The 13,081-nt window shown below is 43.5% G+C and overlaps 3 protein-coding genes across 3 annotated transcripts; 1 reads left to right on the top strand and 2 right to left on the bottom strand. All coding sequences in view use genetic code 12, as the record gives it.

Annotated features, from left to right (window-relative positions):
- Positions 1–7: 7 nt before the first annotated feature.
- On the bottom strand, positions 8–556 carry RHB1 (GTP-binding protein of the ras family; the record flags this gene model as incomplete). The annotated part of the gene is made up of 1 exon (XM_001386588.1): positions 8–556. One exon carries the CDS (start codon positions 554–556, stop codon positions 8–10), a length of 549 nt encoding a protein of 182 aa, XP_001386625.2.
- Positions 557–2,781: 2,225 nt separating this feature from the next.
- On the bottom strand, positions 2,782–4,543 carry FST13 (fungal transcriptional regulatory protein). Its single transcript, XM_001386589.1, has one exon. It carries the CDS (start codon positions 4,222–4,224, stop codon positions 2,968–2,970), a length of 1,257 nt encoding a protein of 418 aa, XP_001386626.2. The 5' UTR covers positions 4,225–4,543; the 3' UTR covers positions 2,782–2,967.
- Positions 4,544–10,204: 5,661 nt separating this feature from the next.
- On the top strand, positions 10,205–13,079 carry PICST_80003 (ATP dependent RNA helicase). Its single transcript, XM_001386387.1, has one exon. The coding sequence runs from the start codon at positions 10,219–10,221 to the stop codon at positions 13,012–13,014; it is 2,796 nt and encodes a 931-aa protein (XP_001386424.2). The 5' UTR covers positions 10,205–10,218; the 3' UTR covers positions 13,015–13,079.
- Positions 13,080–13,081: the final 2 nt, after the last annotated feature.

Genomic DNA, 13,081 nt, shown 5'->3' on the forward strand with positions numbered 1-13,081 from the left:
ACCCGGGTTACATGATCGAGCATCGTTCTTCTTGTTTGGCTGGAGGGTTCTGGATAACTTCGATTTCGTCAATCAAGTTTTCAAACGCCTGGTTGATGTTGATATTTTCACGAACCGAACTCTCCAAGAATTTACATCCAAACGTCTTGGCCAACTGCTGCCCTTCTACTGTGTCTACTTGTCTCTGGTAGTTCAAATCGCATTTGTTTCCTATGAGAACCATAGGAATTGCATCAGTGCCAATGGAGTTAAGGATCTTGTCTCTGATGACAGAAATCAATTCAAATGATTGACGCAGTGTCACAGAGTAAACCAACAAATAGCCATGAATACCGATTAGATGTTTCTCGTTCATTATCAGAAACTCGTCCTGGCCCGCCGTATCCAAAATTTCTATGGCGTAGTCTTGGTTCTTGTAGTTGATCGTTTTCAGAAACTGGTTCTCTATGGTTGGATAGTATGACTCGACAAAATGGTCTTCGACAAAACGAACCGTCATTGAAGACTTTCCTACGGATCGGGAGCCAACCACGGCTATCTTACGAGCCTTGACCATTATGCTATATAGAAATGAAAGTTCCGGGAATGAAAGGAATTTGACAACTGATGTATAACAACAGTTTGGTACGTTGCAGTGGGGTGACCGCTAGCAACTAGGATTATTGTAAGTTCTTAATCAATCGATGAGCTGGCTACTTAAAATTGTTCAGCTGGCTTCGAAATTTAAATTTTCAAATGATTTGCAGATGGAGATCGATATCCAAGCGCTCAAGTTGTTGCTGGAGCAGCTAAAGCTTTTGTCGTTCAAAACTTTGCAGGGCTGGTGAGATGTGCTGAGATTCTACCAGAATTTAAAAACAGCTGATCAACTGGACCTTTATAAAATGCAAAAGGGCGGTCTTGTAGTTGGATTTGCTGCTGGATCCTGTTCGTATTTCTTGTCTTGTGTCTGACTTTAGTGTCCGACTGTCTGTTTGCGTTGCAGTTGTGGGTTGCAGCTGTGTCTGTCTGTCTGACTATTCTCGATGGTACTTATCTGTCTGTCTGCTGTGAGTCAGGCGATGGCCTCTGGTGATGTGTGGTATGCGAGTATTTCCTGGGGTACAGAAGATTCTAAGAGCACTACAAAAACGACAACTTCCGATGAGTGGAGATGAGATGCCAACCCTCCAAGATTACCGAATACGCTTTATCGGTCTTATCAGTCTAAAATCTTGCCGAGAGGAGGTGAGATTTTTTCATTGAACACTGGAAGATAAGTGTCTGCCTGACAGGTTTTTGTGTACGCATCCGTGCCGCAGACTTCTTGTGAGGATTAGCGGAAGCTGTGCGTTTGCGACAGTCGTTGCGACAAATGTCTCAAGCAGAAAATCGTCAGAAAGTGATTTTTTAATGATCCCCCACTAGCAGCCTTTAATGGCCATGGTTGTGTGCCCGGGGCGGTCTCCAGATTGACGAAATCAAGTATAATCTTATTTGAAATTAAATATTAAATGGCATTTAAAAGTGCAGCCAGAGTGAAGGATGAAACGTCGTAAACTCGCAGGCGAGCTGGTCTAGAAGAAACAGGGGTTATTTCCATGACAGAAGAATTACTGGATTCGGAGACAGGCTTCCTTTCGTACCAGAAGTCCCTCTAGCTACAGCAGAATATTGCATTTTTCTGGCACTGGTGCGATATTATTCATTTGTCTGTATTTTCTGCGCACCATGTGCAAATACGCCGAGCGGCTAGGCGCAATGAACAAAAACCACAACGTTTCTAACTCTCCCACTCTACTATTATCAAATCAGACTCCAACAACTCTACTATTTTCCAATGCCAACTAAACTCTCAATTTCAGGTTAGCCTAATAATCGAGAATTAATACTCCTGCACCGTCTTGACAGTGAATAGAAGAAAAAAACATGACCAGCCTGGTAAACGAGATAAGGATCGAACTCCCGCCGCGCTTGGTGCCGAGCTCCTATGCTTCAATGAGGTCAGTTGTGGGGGCATTCTTTCGTATGGAAGACGAACCTCCGTAGCGTAAAACAGACTACCAATCCAAAATGGAATCCGGGCCACTACCACTCCAAAATGCTTGGAAATCCTGGGAATCATTGAGGAACTGCTTCACAATCATACAGCACAGATGATCTCTTTCCCCCTCGTTCCATCTCTCGTGTATTCAAGAGAAAATCTCAGAGTTTGTCACAACTCAAAATATTTATTTTTGACAATGTCGCGTATTTTCTATGATACCATCTTTTGTAACTGCAAATCTCGTTCCAGAGATTGTTGCCCTATAATAATATCCCTGGCTCTCAAAAATATTACATATTTCTTATGTAGGGCAGATTTTTTATCTTCAGTTTTTTTTTTGCTTTGTCTACCCTTTACCTGGAAGATAATTAGAAACCAAATTTTGTAGCCTAAATGTATGACTACGGTGTAGTGGATGTGGTTTGGGAGGGGTATGCTATTCAGTTCCTTTCTCTCCAAGTCGAGCTTCGCGATCTCTTAAGCTAACGAGCTGCCTAATTTTTGTCGCCGTGCAGCCGATTTCATGTCTTTGTACGGGGACCCTCCGTAGATGCCAACTAAAAAGATTAGGGTGGATCTGGAACGCCCACTACGGCTATCGGTTCCTGCTCTTTCGCTGTGAAGTCATGCACTAATAATATATTTAGGAGATAGTATAGACCAGGTGAAACTACAAGGCTAATTAGAAATTCCAACCTTAATTTGTGGTGATTTGGTCCGGGGATATACGAGAGGTGTCTTCTTTCGGACGTAGGCTATTGAATTCCACCATTCTTTCGACATGGCTATGCATTTATTATATACGCTTGTACGTAGAGCATACATATATTATCGTCGTAACATTCGTAGCAGAATCAGCTCATGAATTATTATCCAAGCCCATAATGCTTTATCTTGAGCGGCTGCAACACAAGAACTTGCCGAAGTCTTGAGGGCGTCTCCTACTTAATCAAATCGTGCACTGACACCTTCCCGTTAGATCCCGACGTAGAACCTGTTCTGCCGTTGGGAATCATACTGGTGGCCTTGGGAATGTAGCCTTGGGGTGCTGGTAAAGTGGGATAGCTGGCGCTGTGTTGCGGATGCTGTTCATGGTGAAGCTGTTCTTGGTGTAGATGTTCTTGATGAAGATGTTCTTGATGAAGATGTTCTTGGTGAAGATGTTCCTGCGGCTGCTGTTGCTGGTCCAAGTCTAGCGACGTATCTCTCTTCTTCTTGTTGATTATGTTGAGGTTCTCGTAGCCAAGACACACCTTCTTGGATCTTTCACAGTTGTAGCATGTAGGTTTGCGTTCGTCACACTTTATCCTTCTCTTACGGCATGTGAAGCAGCCGGTTCTGGTTCTTCTCTTTATGATGCGGCGCTTGTTCATCAATGCATTATTCTCTTCGTATGGTGAGCCTGCTCCCTGGTGAGAAGGCACTGGACCGGCATTGGGCTGCTGTTGTAATTGGTAGTAGCCGTTAGCTGCGTAAATGTATGGATACTCACCTGGGACTCCAGGCGGCACTCCCGGAGCCGGGCCCATAGCCTGAGGAGGAGGAAACATGGCGGGATAGTAGTACGCATGTTGTGGATACCCTGGAGGTGGTGGTGGAGGGGCCTGGTGCACTGGGCCATTCATCTGAGGGTGTGGTTGAGGTGGAGCCATAGCGTTTCCGTAAACGGCAGAACCATTTGGATAGGAAGCGTTGGCGGGATACGACTCGTACGAAAAGGCGTATGGGTTCAGAGTAGGCGCTACGTTCGTTGTCGTTTGATTTGTCAAAGGAGGTGACGAGTTGACTGTGCTGAACTGGTTACTGCTGGCCTGCCTTGACAAGGGGTCTATCGAAGAAGATACCGAGGTTCTTTGGTTAATCTGGTAGTGATTGAAGTAGTCTCCATTGACCGGATTTGAAGGATGTGTGCTGGTGGGACTTGTGGTATTGCTTGAGTTGGCCGTAGCTGTAATATTTGGGTCTGTCAACCTTCTCAAGGGTCCTGGGGGTGGTAGGGAGTACGCTGAAGTAGATGTAAAGGACGATATCCTGGGCACCAAGGGAGACCTGGGAGTTCTCGTATGCTGATAAGTAGGTACCGTGGTTGGCGGAGGAGTCGTGCTAGAAGCGGTGGACGATGCTGGATGTGAATTCGTGGCCACAGGCTTGGCCGCCGTGGAAATCATGAGCTCGGAGACAGAAGGAAGTTGTGGCATTCTGCTAGAGTCTATTATCTTTGAAAAATGTATGAGTAGAAGGAAATAAATATATTACATGCGCCGGAGCACTATGGAGTTATTAGATTGGGTTCCGTGGGAAGCTATCAGACTGGCTGGGAAGCTGGAAGTGGAATTGGGTGGTACTGATATAGTAAATTCAAATAATCCTCAAATGTGCCTATTCACAGAATAAGCTATGGGGTTGCAGGCAGGTGCAGACGAAAGATGATTTATGCTCGTGCTACGCTAAACTAGAGCTTTTGCTGCTTAGAAGGGTACAGGCAATGAAAGGGCTGTTCTCAGTACTCGGCGTTCATATGACACGTAGAGGATAAAAACAGAAAGTCCAAAAACTGATTAAGTGTCCCCTATGCATCGAAGGGAATCGTAAAAGCTTTTATACAATCTCAGTATGGAGCACTCTTGCAGGGAAGAACTGAACCGTAAAAATGAAATAGAAAGAAAATCAAAATTAAAAATGATACCTTCCTGTATTGGGGATATGCTTGTACGCAAACCAAACGTACAGGCTATGAACAAAATAGATATCGATTCAAATGTCAAGATTAGAGGACATTCTATGTAGTTACTAGGTATTCATTTAGGTCAACAACTAAATAAAATTAATATTACATCAAGCCTACAAAATATAATTTCAGGGATTGCATAATCCAATGCACGTTTTTAAATCCTTGGAAAATACTTTTTAGATGCGTGAAAAAAGTGAGAATCGACTCCCAAGAGACAAAACAATGGAAAAAATAAAAATAACTGATGAAAATAAAATAAACATAAAAAAAGCACAACGAAATTTGCCTTTAAAAAATATTCCGTGGTCGTGCAGGGACACAGAATGCGTACATCTCCAGAAAGCCATTATAGCTTAAGATGTGGCACCTAGCGAAATTTTGTTGACTTCGTCTTGCTAGCGGGCAAACAATAAATAAGGTTTGTGCCTTGTTAAAATGATTTAAGGTGCTTGAAGCAGGCTGAATATTTTGGATCTTATTCCCTCACTCCTTTACTGCAAGATTGTTTTAGGCCAGCCAGAAAAATAAGCTTGGCTGACATTTAGATGGAAACTTCGCAAAAAAGGCTCCGACTAATTGGCGATCATCGAGTGAACATGGGAACTGAAGTGAAATAGATCTGCTGACGACACATAGCACGATACTTGCATTTAAAAAAAGATTTGTCGCTAAGTTTTGATTGTGGCAATGGCCGCCTTCTTCTCGCAGGCTAGCTCGTTCTACGTACGCTTCAGTACCTTCTGTCAAAATATAAACCGGCTACAAGGCTACAAGGGAGAACTGTATGGTTTGTTGTTTGCGACGTAAACTCTCATGTACGTCCAGATAATATTGTGCATACATATACTTCTAGCCATGTACATTTCATGTCTGTATCTAAGAGGTCCTACCCATAAATCAACTATGGAATCCTGCACGCCGCTTCACATGTGTAACCTCATGCAAACAAAAGATCTCTCTCGTTTTGTTAGCCTAACTATATTTTTCGAACTAGATGAAACTCCACTGAGATAGGGAAACCACATGGTGAAATTGCGTGGTGGAGATTGATTTCCCCCGTCACCTTTCCTCCATCTTAAACTACGAGTTTCGTTACCGATAATTTTATTGTCTAACCAGCAGAAGGCACACTGCACAGCAATTCTGGTGCAACCAGACTTCACTCGACGATGGGGTCTCTTTGAATCCTGGCTCGTTCGGTTGTAGCCATGGAGAGATTAAATAATCTACGTATTTTGACTTCATGGCACTTGAGTCGACTGTATTAGTCACGTCCCAACACAATGGAAAGGTTTTTAGCATAATACAAGCATCGAAAATCAATACATGCAGATCCTTGTTGAACAGAAATACCATTATCCCCCATTTTCATTTCCATAGCCCATGGTTATTTTTTGAAATTTTCCAGAATCCTACATCGTTACCCATTTATTCTCTCTGTTCCTGGGTCATGAATAGCATATATTAAATTGCAAACTACATAGAACCCGCGTAGCAATTTACGTATCCACCGATATTACGCAGCTCTTTGGAAGACACATTCCGCCTGGAAACAGCGTCTCCTGCTAGCAGCAAGAGCTGTTCCCTGGCGGGCTGAAAATATCCCACTTCTGTGAATACAGATCAGCAAAAAGATAAGCATGGATTTTTGTAGCATACAACCATAAATAAATGGGCACTCCAATTTCAAACCGGGACGCACGTCCCAAGCGATCCTTGGAGGTCACATTAATCTCACTTACAATTACGACGAATTTAACTACAGTCCTTACACAAGAACCGGACGAATGCATGTTCTACAGGGCTGATTCTTCGGCCCTTAGCTTAGAAGATTAAAATTCGATTGTGATAAGCTACTCATTTAAGGTTCATCTAGAGGCGAACTAAAGCAACAGTAGTTAGACCGTGAGGTTTATTCCTCTCGGTGGGAAACCGCTGTTAGTCCCTTCTGGACCAAGGATCAGCGATTGAAAACCTATTTTGAGTTTCTCTTGTAAATAAAGTTATGCTTTAGGATGGACATTTCTTTTTGCACAAATAAAAGTGTTGGTTATTGCATCAAAAATTTTATTAATTCCCGAAAAAGAAAAATAATAAAAAGTAATCTCCATCTCCTGGTACATTTTGAAGGGGTGGCTTTGAGGCCAAGAGCCAGCGCTAAGTGTTTAGCAACTTACATACATAATGGGTTTGACATATTGTATGTAGGTATTTTTGATGTACGTCCATCGGTACATGAACTCAAAGCAACAAGATTGCTCTAGATTTTTCTATACACGAGGAGCGAGTTATAATTGGGATTGTACCGAAGTAGGCGCATTCTGCCATACTTCCAGCTTCTAGGTGACCAGGCCTCCAAAAAATACTCGCTCAGACTGTTCTTCCCCCATTTCCTATCTTGTATATTCTGTCCGCACTGCCCACATTTCCGCTGCATATCTTAGAATCTCGTTTAAGATCTAGTGCGAGATCCTTTTCCAGGTAGAAGATAGCTGACTCAGACATATCCTGCGATAGCCCTCCGGTGTTCCATGTTCTCCTGCCGAGCATGCTGCCATTGTTTCTTCCACTCGTAGCAATCTTTCTCGCTAGACTAGTGTTCGTAACACCGTAATTTCACCGGAGCTCGATTGCACTCTCCTATTTCATGTGCTTTATCTTTCTGGAAATACCCCTCCGGCGATGTCTGTCGCACCAGAAACTAGAGACTGCCGTGGCACATTTCCAGCGGCAAGCATGAACACGAAGGTTTCGAACAATCACACCAGCCGCATTTCCACCAGCAAAAGAAGTCGCCGTCTAGCGTGTCCTCTGGGAAGATAATGGAGACGGAACTGCTGGTATAGCAGTGCGGTTTGTGCGCCAGCTTGATCTCTCCGTATTCGACTCGCAGAGTTATTTGTTGGCCATGCCAGTTACGAAATGCAAGCCTGCCCACTTGAGAAAATATGTCGAAAATATTCCATTGTACATATTGCCCCTGTATAATTTGTCATCAATTGTTTGAAAAGGCTTGCACTGGATTTGCCACAATAGGCAATGATAGCCTCGTATCCACCTCTGGACAAACGTAATTAGATTGGCACAGTAATTCACCAGTGTAGAGTACTCGAAGAGTAGAAGTCTGAACAGAGTTATCTCTCCATCTTTACAGAAGGTTAATTTAGATGCTACGCCGTCTAGTTTCCAAGCGACGATCTTATCAGAAATTGAGTTTGGTAGACAGGCTTTTTAGTTTCGTCGAACATTCCCACTCCCACCTGCATTCACCGATTTTAGGGAAGCTTTTGCCGCCCAGCACTTTTTTTTTCCCGCCCTACGCACTTTTCTCAAATGATTTTTGTCACCTGCCTGAGAGCTGTAACCGCATACTTCTAAAATCTTCAAGGCGGCAAGGAACCTCAATTGTATTGTCAAAATTAATAGTTGATCAGTTTTAGCCAACATCTGTTCCCCTCACCTGAAAGTTGCCTGACTCAGGCAAATGTTCGTGTACGGGGCATTTCTCTTTAGTTAATTCTTGCCGTTTTTTGTAAATCTTTCTGACAATAAAGGAATAACGGGCTGCATCTCAAACCATCCGTTAATGACGATTAAGCTATAAAGTTTTGTCGTGACCATAGTTTCCGACGGCATCCTGCCACCTCATGTGAATGCAGAATCGAAACATTAACGGCGGTGCAGATTTTGAAACATCCCTAATTTGAAAGTCTCTCTGCCATGGCGTGAGGATTGCATTTCCCAAGAGATCATCGTAAAATCGAGCCATCATTAAGGGGGTTGGGGGATTTGCAAACCAGATTGCAAATCAAATTGATACTACGACACATCACATGCAAATATCACCTCATTTAAAATCTCGTTTGGTGCCTCCTCACATAGAATTCTGTATTTGGGCCTCGCCTAAGCCGATAGTGAATCAGAATGTAGAAAATATTTCTCGACTAACAATATATTCCTGTTAGCCTAAATTTCAACTGTATACCGAAACGTATTCCAGTGCCCAAAAAAACTTTATTTACATGCTACTGGCTTCCGCTCTTAGCCCTCACAATGGAACAAGCTTTCACGTCTCAGCTTAGCCCATTGTTGGATATCCAGCTTTGGAAACACCCCGTTGTCTGATGTTGAATCGATAATACTAGATCTTGCCCAAGAGATCACCATTGCATAAGGCAAAGCGTAAATGTGTATTTAATTCGAAACCATTTTTATAGGACTTGGGCTCCCAACTACCGCTGCGGGGCTCTGCTCTGTTTTAGGGCATTATCAAACTATGGCATTTCGTTAGTAATTTTTTACAAACGCTGCTTTTGCCGAGTTGAGAGTTTCAAATTCCACCTCTCCGTTGTTACCAGGTTGCCTTTTTTAATTTTTCTCACGTCACATTGCAAATTAGCAAGGTGAGCTCGTACATGATGTGGTCGGCGAGTCGTACCATGATTCGGAATAGGGAAAAGTTCACCGTTGAGGAAATGTAATTCCACAATGCACATGGATGTAGTCCACGATGTACATGGATGATGTAGTCCCAATATACAGAGACGTAGCATTTCTTGCCGTGGCATGAAGCTGAAAAGCTGGGTCACGGCTTGGCTCACAACCGACCACCCCCGATAACTAAAATAAGCTCTGTGAACTTACGAAAAATTTCTGTTGATAACCTTTCTTGCATTCAGAGCTTAGATAACAGTTGAGCAGTTTCTCCTTGTCTTTTTGGGGCTATGTCGCCAAACCTTAATTGTCTGCAGAGGAAGACCGGATGATTCCATTCAATGGATGGAAGGCAGAGCCCGACGTCTCTAGTCGATAATAATTAAAGTGGTTGATGATTCCGAATAAGGGGAGACAGGGCAGTTTTAGCCGTGAATGTAGCCTCAATATGGAATTCACAGTCAGAAACGTGAATTTCAGGTGGATTGCTGGCTCGCTTAGGGCGTTGCGAGTCGACTGATAGCGTCAATGTGTGGTCGCCTAATTGTTTCAGGTTATTTCAGTCTTTATCGCATATGGACCGGGAGCGTTCCTGCTTCCCGTCACAACAGCTGTAGGAGCCCTTGGTGCCGTGCCGATCGTTTTCAATGCATATGCTATGCAGCCAACGTCACCGTTGCCAGACGCCTTCAAAAGACAGGGCTCTGAAATGAGCTGATAAAGAGAGCTGTGACAGCTTCCTCGGCACGTGCAGCAGACGTGGCTTTTGTCATAGAATGTCGTTTCTTGTTAAGTGTCTACTATTGCCGAAGCTGGCGAAGGGAGAGTTGATAGAGTTTCGCATTCACTTGCGTCTTGATAAGCTTCCCCCATACTTAAAAATTCTTTTTTCGCGCGCACGTTCTGGGCAGGACAGAAAAAAACGGTTTGAAAAAATACGCAAGATGAGATGAGCAGAAGACCAGATTTAGAGTTCGCTAAGAGTCTCTGCTATCTTTACCCAAGTTGAATAACCGACTACTCGAGCATGTCAGACAACGAAGAAGACTACGACATTGCCCGCTCGTTGACCGTCAACCTCGAAGACAGTGACTCTGACTCGGGCTCTGACTTCAGTGACGAGGAGCAAGAAGTCCAGGACATAATTTCGAGCGAAGATGAAGCTGAAGAACAGCCCAAGAAGAAACAAAAGACAGCCAAACCAGCCAAAGAGGCTTTCCCATCTCTAGAGCTCTCAGGTGATGAAGACGAACAGGACGATGACAAGGATATGGCGTCATATTTTGCTGCCAACAATCCTCAGGCCAAGAAGGCTAAGGCTGGTTCTTTTCAATCGTTTGGTCTTTCCAAATTGGTACTCACCAATATTGCTAAAAAGGGCTATAGACAGCCAACACCTATCCAGAGAAAAACCATTCCACTCATAATGGCCAACCGTGATGTGGTCGGTATGGCCAGAACCGGTTCTGGAAAGACTGCTGCATTCACATTGCCAGTAATTGAAAAATTAAAGGGCCACAGTGCTAGAGTAGGTATCAGAGCCATTATCTTGTCACCTCTGAGAGAATTGGCTTTACAGACATATAAGCAAGTCAAGGAGTTCAGTAAGGGCTCAGATTTGCGTGCTATCGTATTGACTGGTGGTGACTCTTTGGAGGATCAGTTCTCCAGCATGGTTTCCAACCCGGATATTGTCATTGCTACCCCAGGTAGATTTTTGCATTTGCAGGTAGAAATGCAGTTGGATTTGAAAACTGTAGAGTATATAGTGTTTGACGAAGCCGATCATTTGTTCGAACAGGGTTTTGCAGAGCAGTTGAATGAGTTGTTGGCTGTTTTGCCTCCACAAAGGCAGTCTTTGTTGTTTAGTGCTACTTTGCCACGTTCGTTGGTGGATTTCGCAAAGGCTGGTTTGTCCAATCCTGTGTTGGTCAGATTGGATGCTGACTCCAAGATCTCTGACCAATTGCAAATGGCCTTCTTCACCACCAAGAAGAATGAAAGAGAAGCCAATTTGTTGTACGTCTTGCAAGAAGTCATCAAGATGCCATTAGGAACAGCAGAACAAATCAAGAAGTTAAGACTCATGGATAAAAGAGTCAACGACGAGGCAGAAGAAGAGGAGTTGGAAAATGAATCGGGTTCGAAAAGAAAGTACAAATTCAAGAAGGAAAGGTTACCATCTGCTAACGTTTTGCCCTCTCCGCATTCCACCATTGTTTTCGTTCCTACTAAGCACCACGTAGAATACATCACAACCTTACTCCGTGACGCTGGGTATTTGGTTTCGTACATCTACGGTACATTAGACCAGCATGCTAGAAAGAACCAGTTATACCAATTCAGATTAGGCATGACTACCGTCTTGGTTGTCACAGATGTGGCTGCTCGTGGTATTGATATTCCTGTCTTGGCTAACGTTGTCAACTACACGTTACCAGGCTCGTCTAAAATCTTCATTCATCGTGTAGGTAGAACTGCGAGAGCAGGTAACAAGGGTTGGGCGTACTCTATTGTTAACGAAAAGGAGTTGCCATATCTTCTTGACTTGGAATTGTTTTTGGGAAAGAAAATCCTCTTAACAGCAATGCAAGAACAGAAGTGTCAACTCTTGAAAGACAAGCAGGGAGACAATTACGTCGAGCCAAAAGTCCAGTATACCGACCGTTTGGTACTTGGTTCTTGTCCAAGATTGTCTTTGGAAACTTTTGAAGAACTTTATGAAAACTTGTTACGTAACCACTATGAGCTCTCTGTCATTAAGGAAGTTGCTGCCAAGGGTGAGAAGTTGTATTACCGTACCAGGAAGGCTGCTTCTACCGAATCGGTCAAGCGTGCAAAGGAAATCATGGACACAGGAACCTGGGACGATCAGCATCTACTTTTTGGTCCAAACTTGGAAAAGGAAAAGGAAAAGTTCTTGGCCAAGTTAGCCAACAGACATGTCAAGGAGACAGTCTTTGAATTTAACAAAAAGGGTAACGATCGTGACGAAGACAGTCTTGTCAGTTTCATGCATAGGAGAAGAAAGCAACTTGCTCCCATCCAGCGTCGTGCAAGTGAAAGAAGAGACTTGTTGCAACGTGAAAGAGAAGCTGGTTTGACCCATGGTATCGAAGATGAGATCTTGAAGGCTCATGGGGAGACTGGATACTCTGCTTCCGGTATTAACGATGTAGACGAAGAGGAATTACAAAATGCTTTTGAGGACGCTGATCAGTTATCGTCCAAGTCGAACAAGAAGAACTACCGTGACGATAGGTTCTTCATTAGTCACTACGCACCAGCTTCGGTAATTCAAGATCAGCAGTTAAATATCACCTCGTCGTTTGCTAACGAGGCTGCGTCTGCTACATTCGACTTGGACAACGATGACAAGATCGGAAATGGCAAACAAGTCATGCAATGGGACAGAAAGAAGGGTAAGTACATCAACTCCCAGTCCACAGACAAGAAATTCATCATTGGTGAGAGTGGTGCCAAAATTCCAGCCACCTACAGATCTGGAAAGTTCGACGAGTGGAAGAAGAAACGTAACATGCAACCTGCCAAGGTGGGATCACTTGAAACTGAAGGTGAAAGCAAGCAGCGTTTCAAGCATAAACGTAATGCTGCTCCAAAGTTGCCTGACAAATACAGAGATGACTACCACAAGCAAAAGAAGAAGGTTGAAAAGGCTGTGGAATCGGGCCGTGACGTTAAGGGCTACCATAAACCGGGTCAAAGACTGGAAATCAAGTCTACTGAAGATATTAGAAAGGCTAGATTGTTGAAAGAAAAGAAAATGGCCAAGAATGCCCGTCCTAGTAGGAAGCGCAAATAGATATAGTTAACTTATAGAATCTGTACATTAATAATAGTCTACTAGAAATTGTATTACGCTATGGGCA

This window comes from Scheffersomyces stipitis, chromosome 8 (genome assembly GCF_000209165.1).
Source record: "Scheffersomyces stipitis CBS 6054 chromosome 8, complete sequence".
Classification (NCBI taxonomy): domain Eukaryota; kingdom Fungi; phylum Ascomycota; class Pichiomycetes; order Serinales; family Debaryomycetaceae; genus Scheffersomyces; species Scheffersomyces stipitis.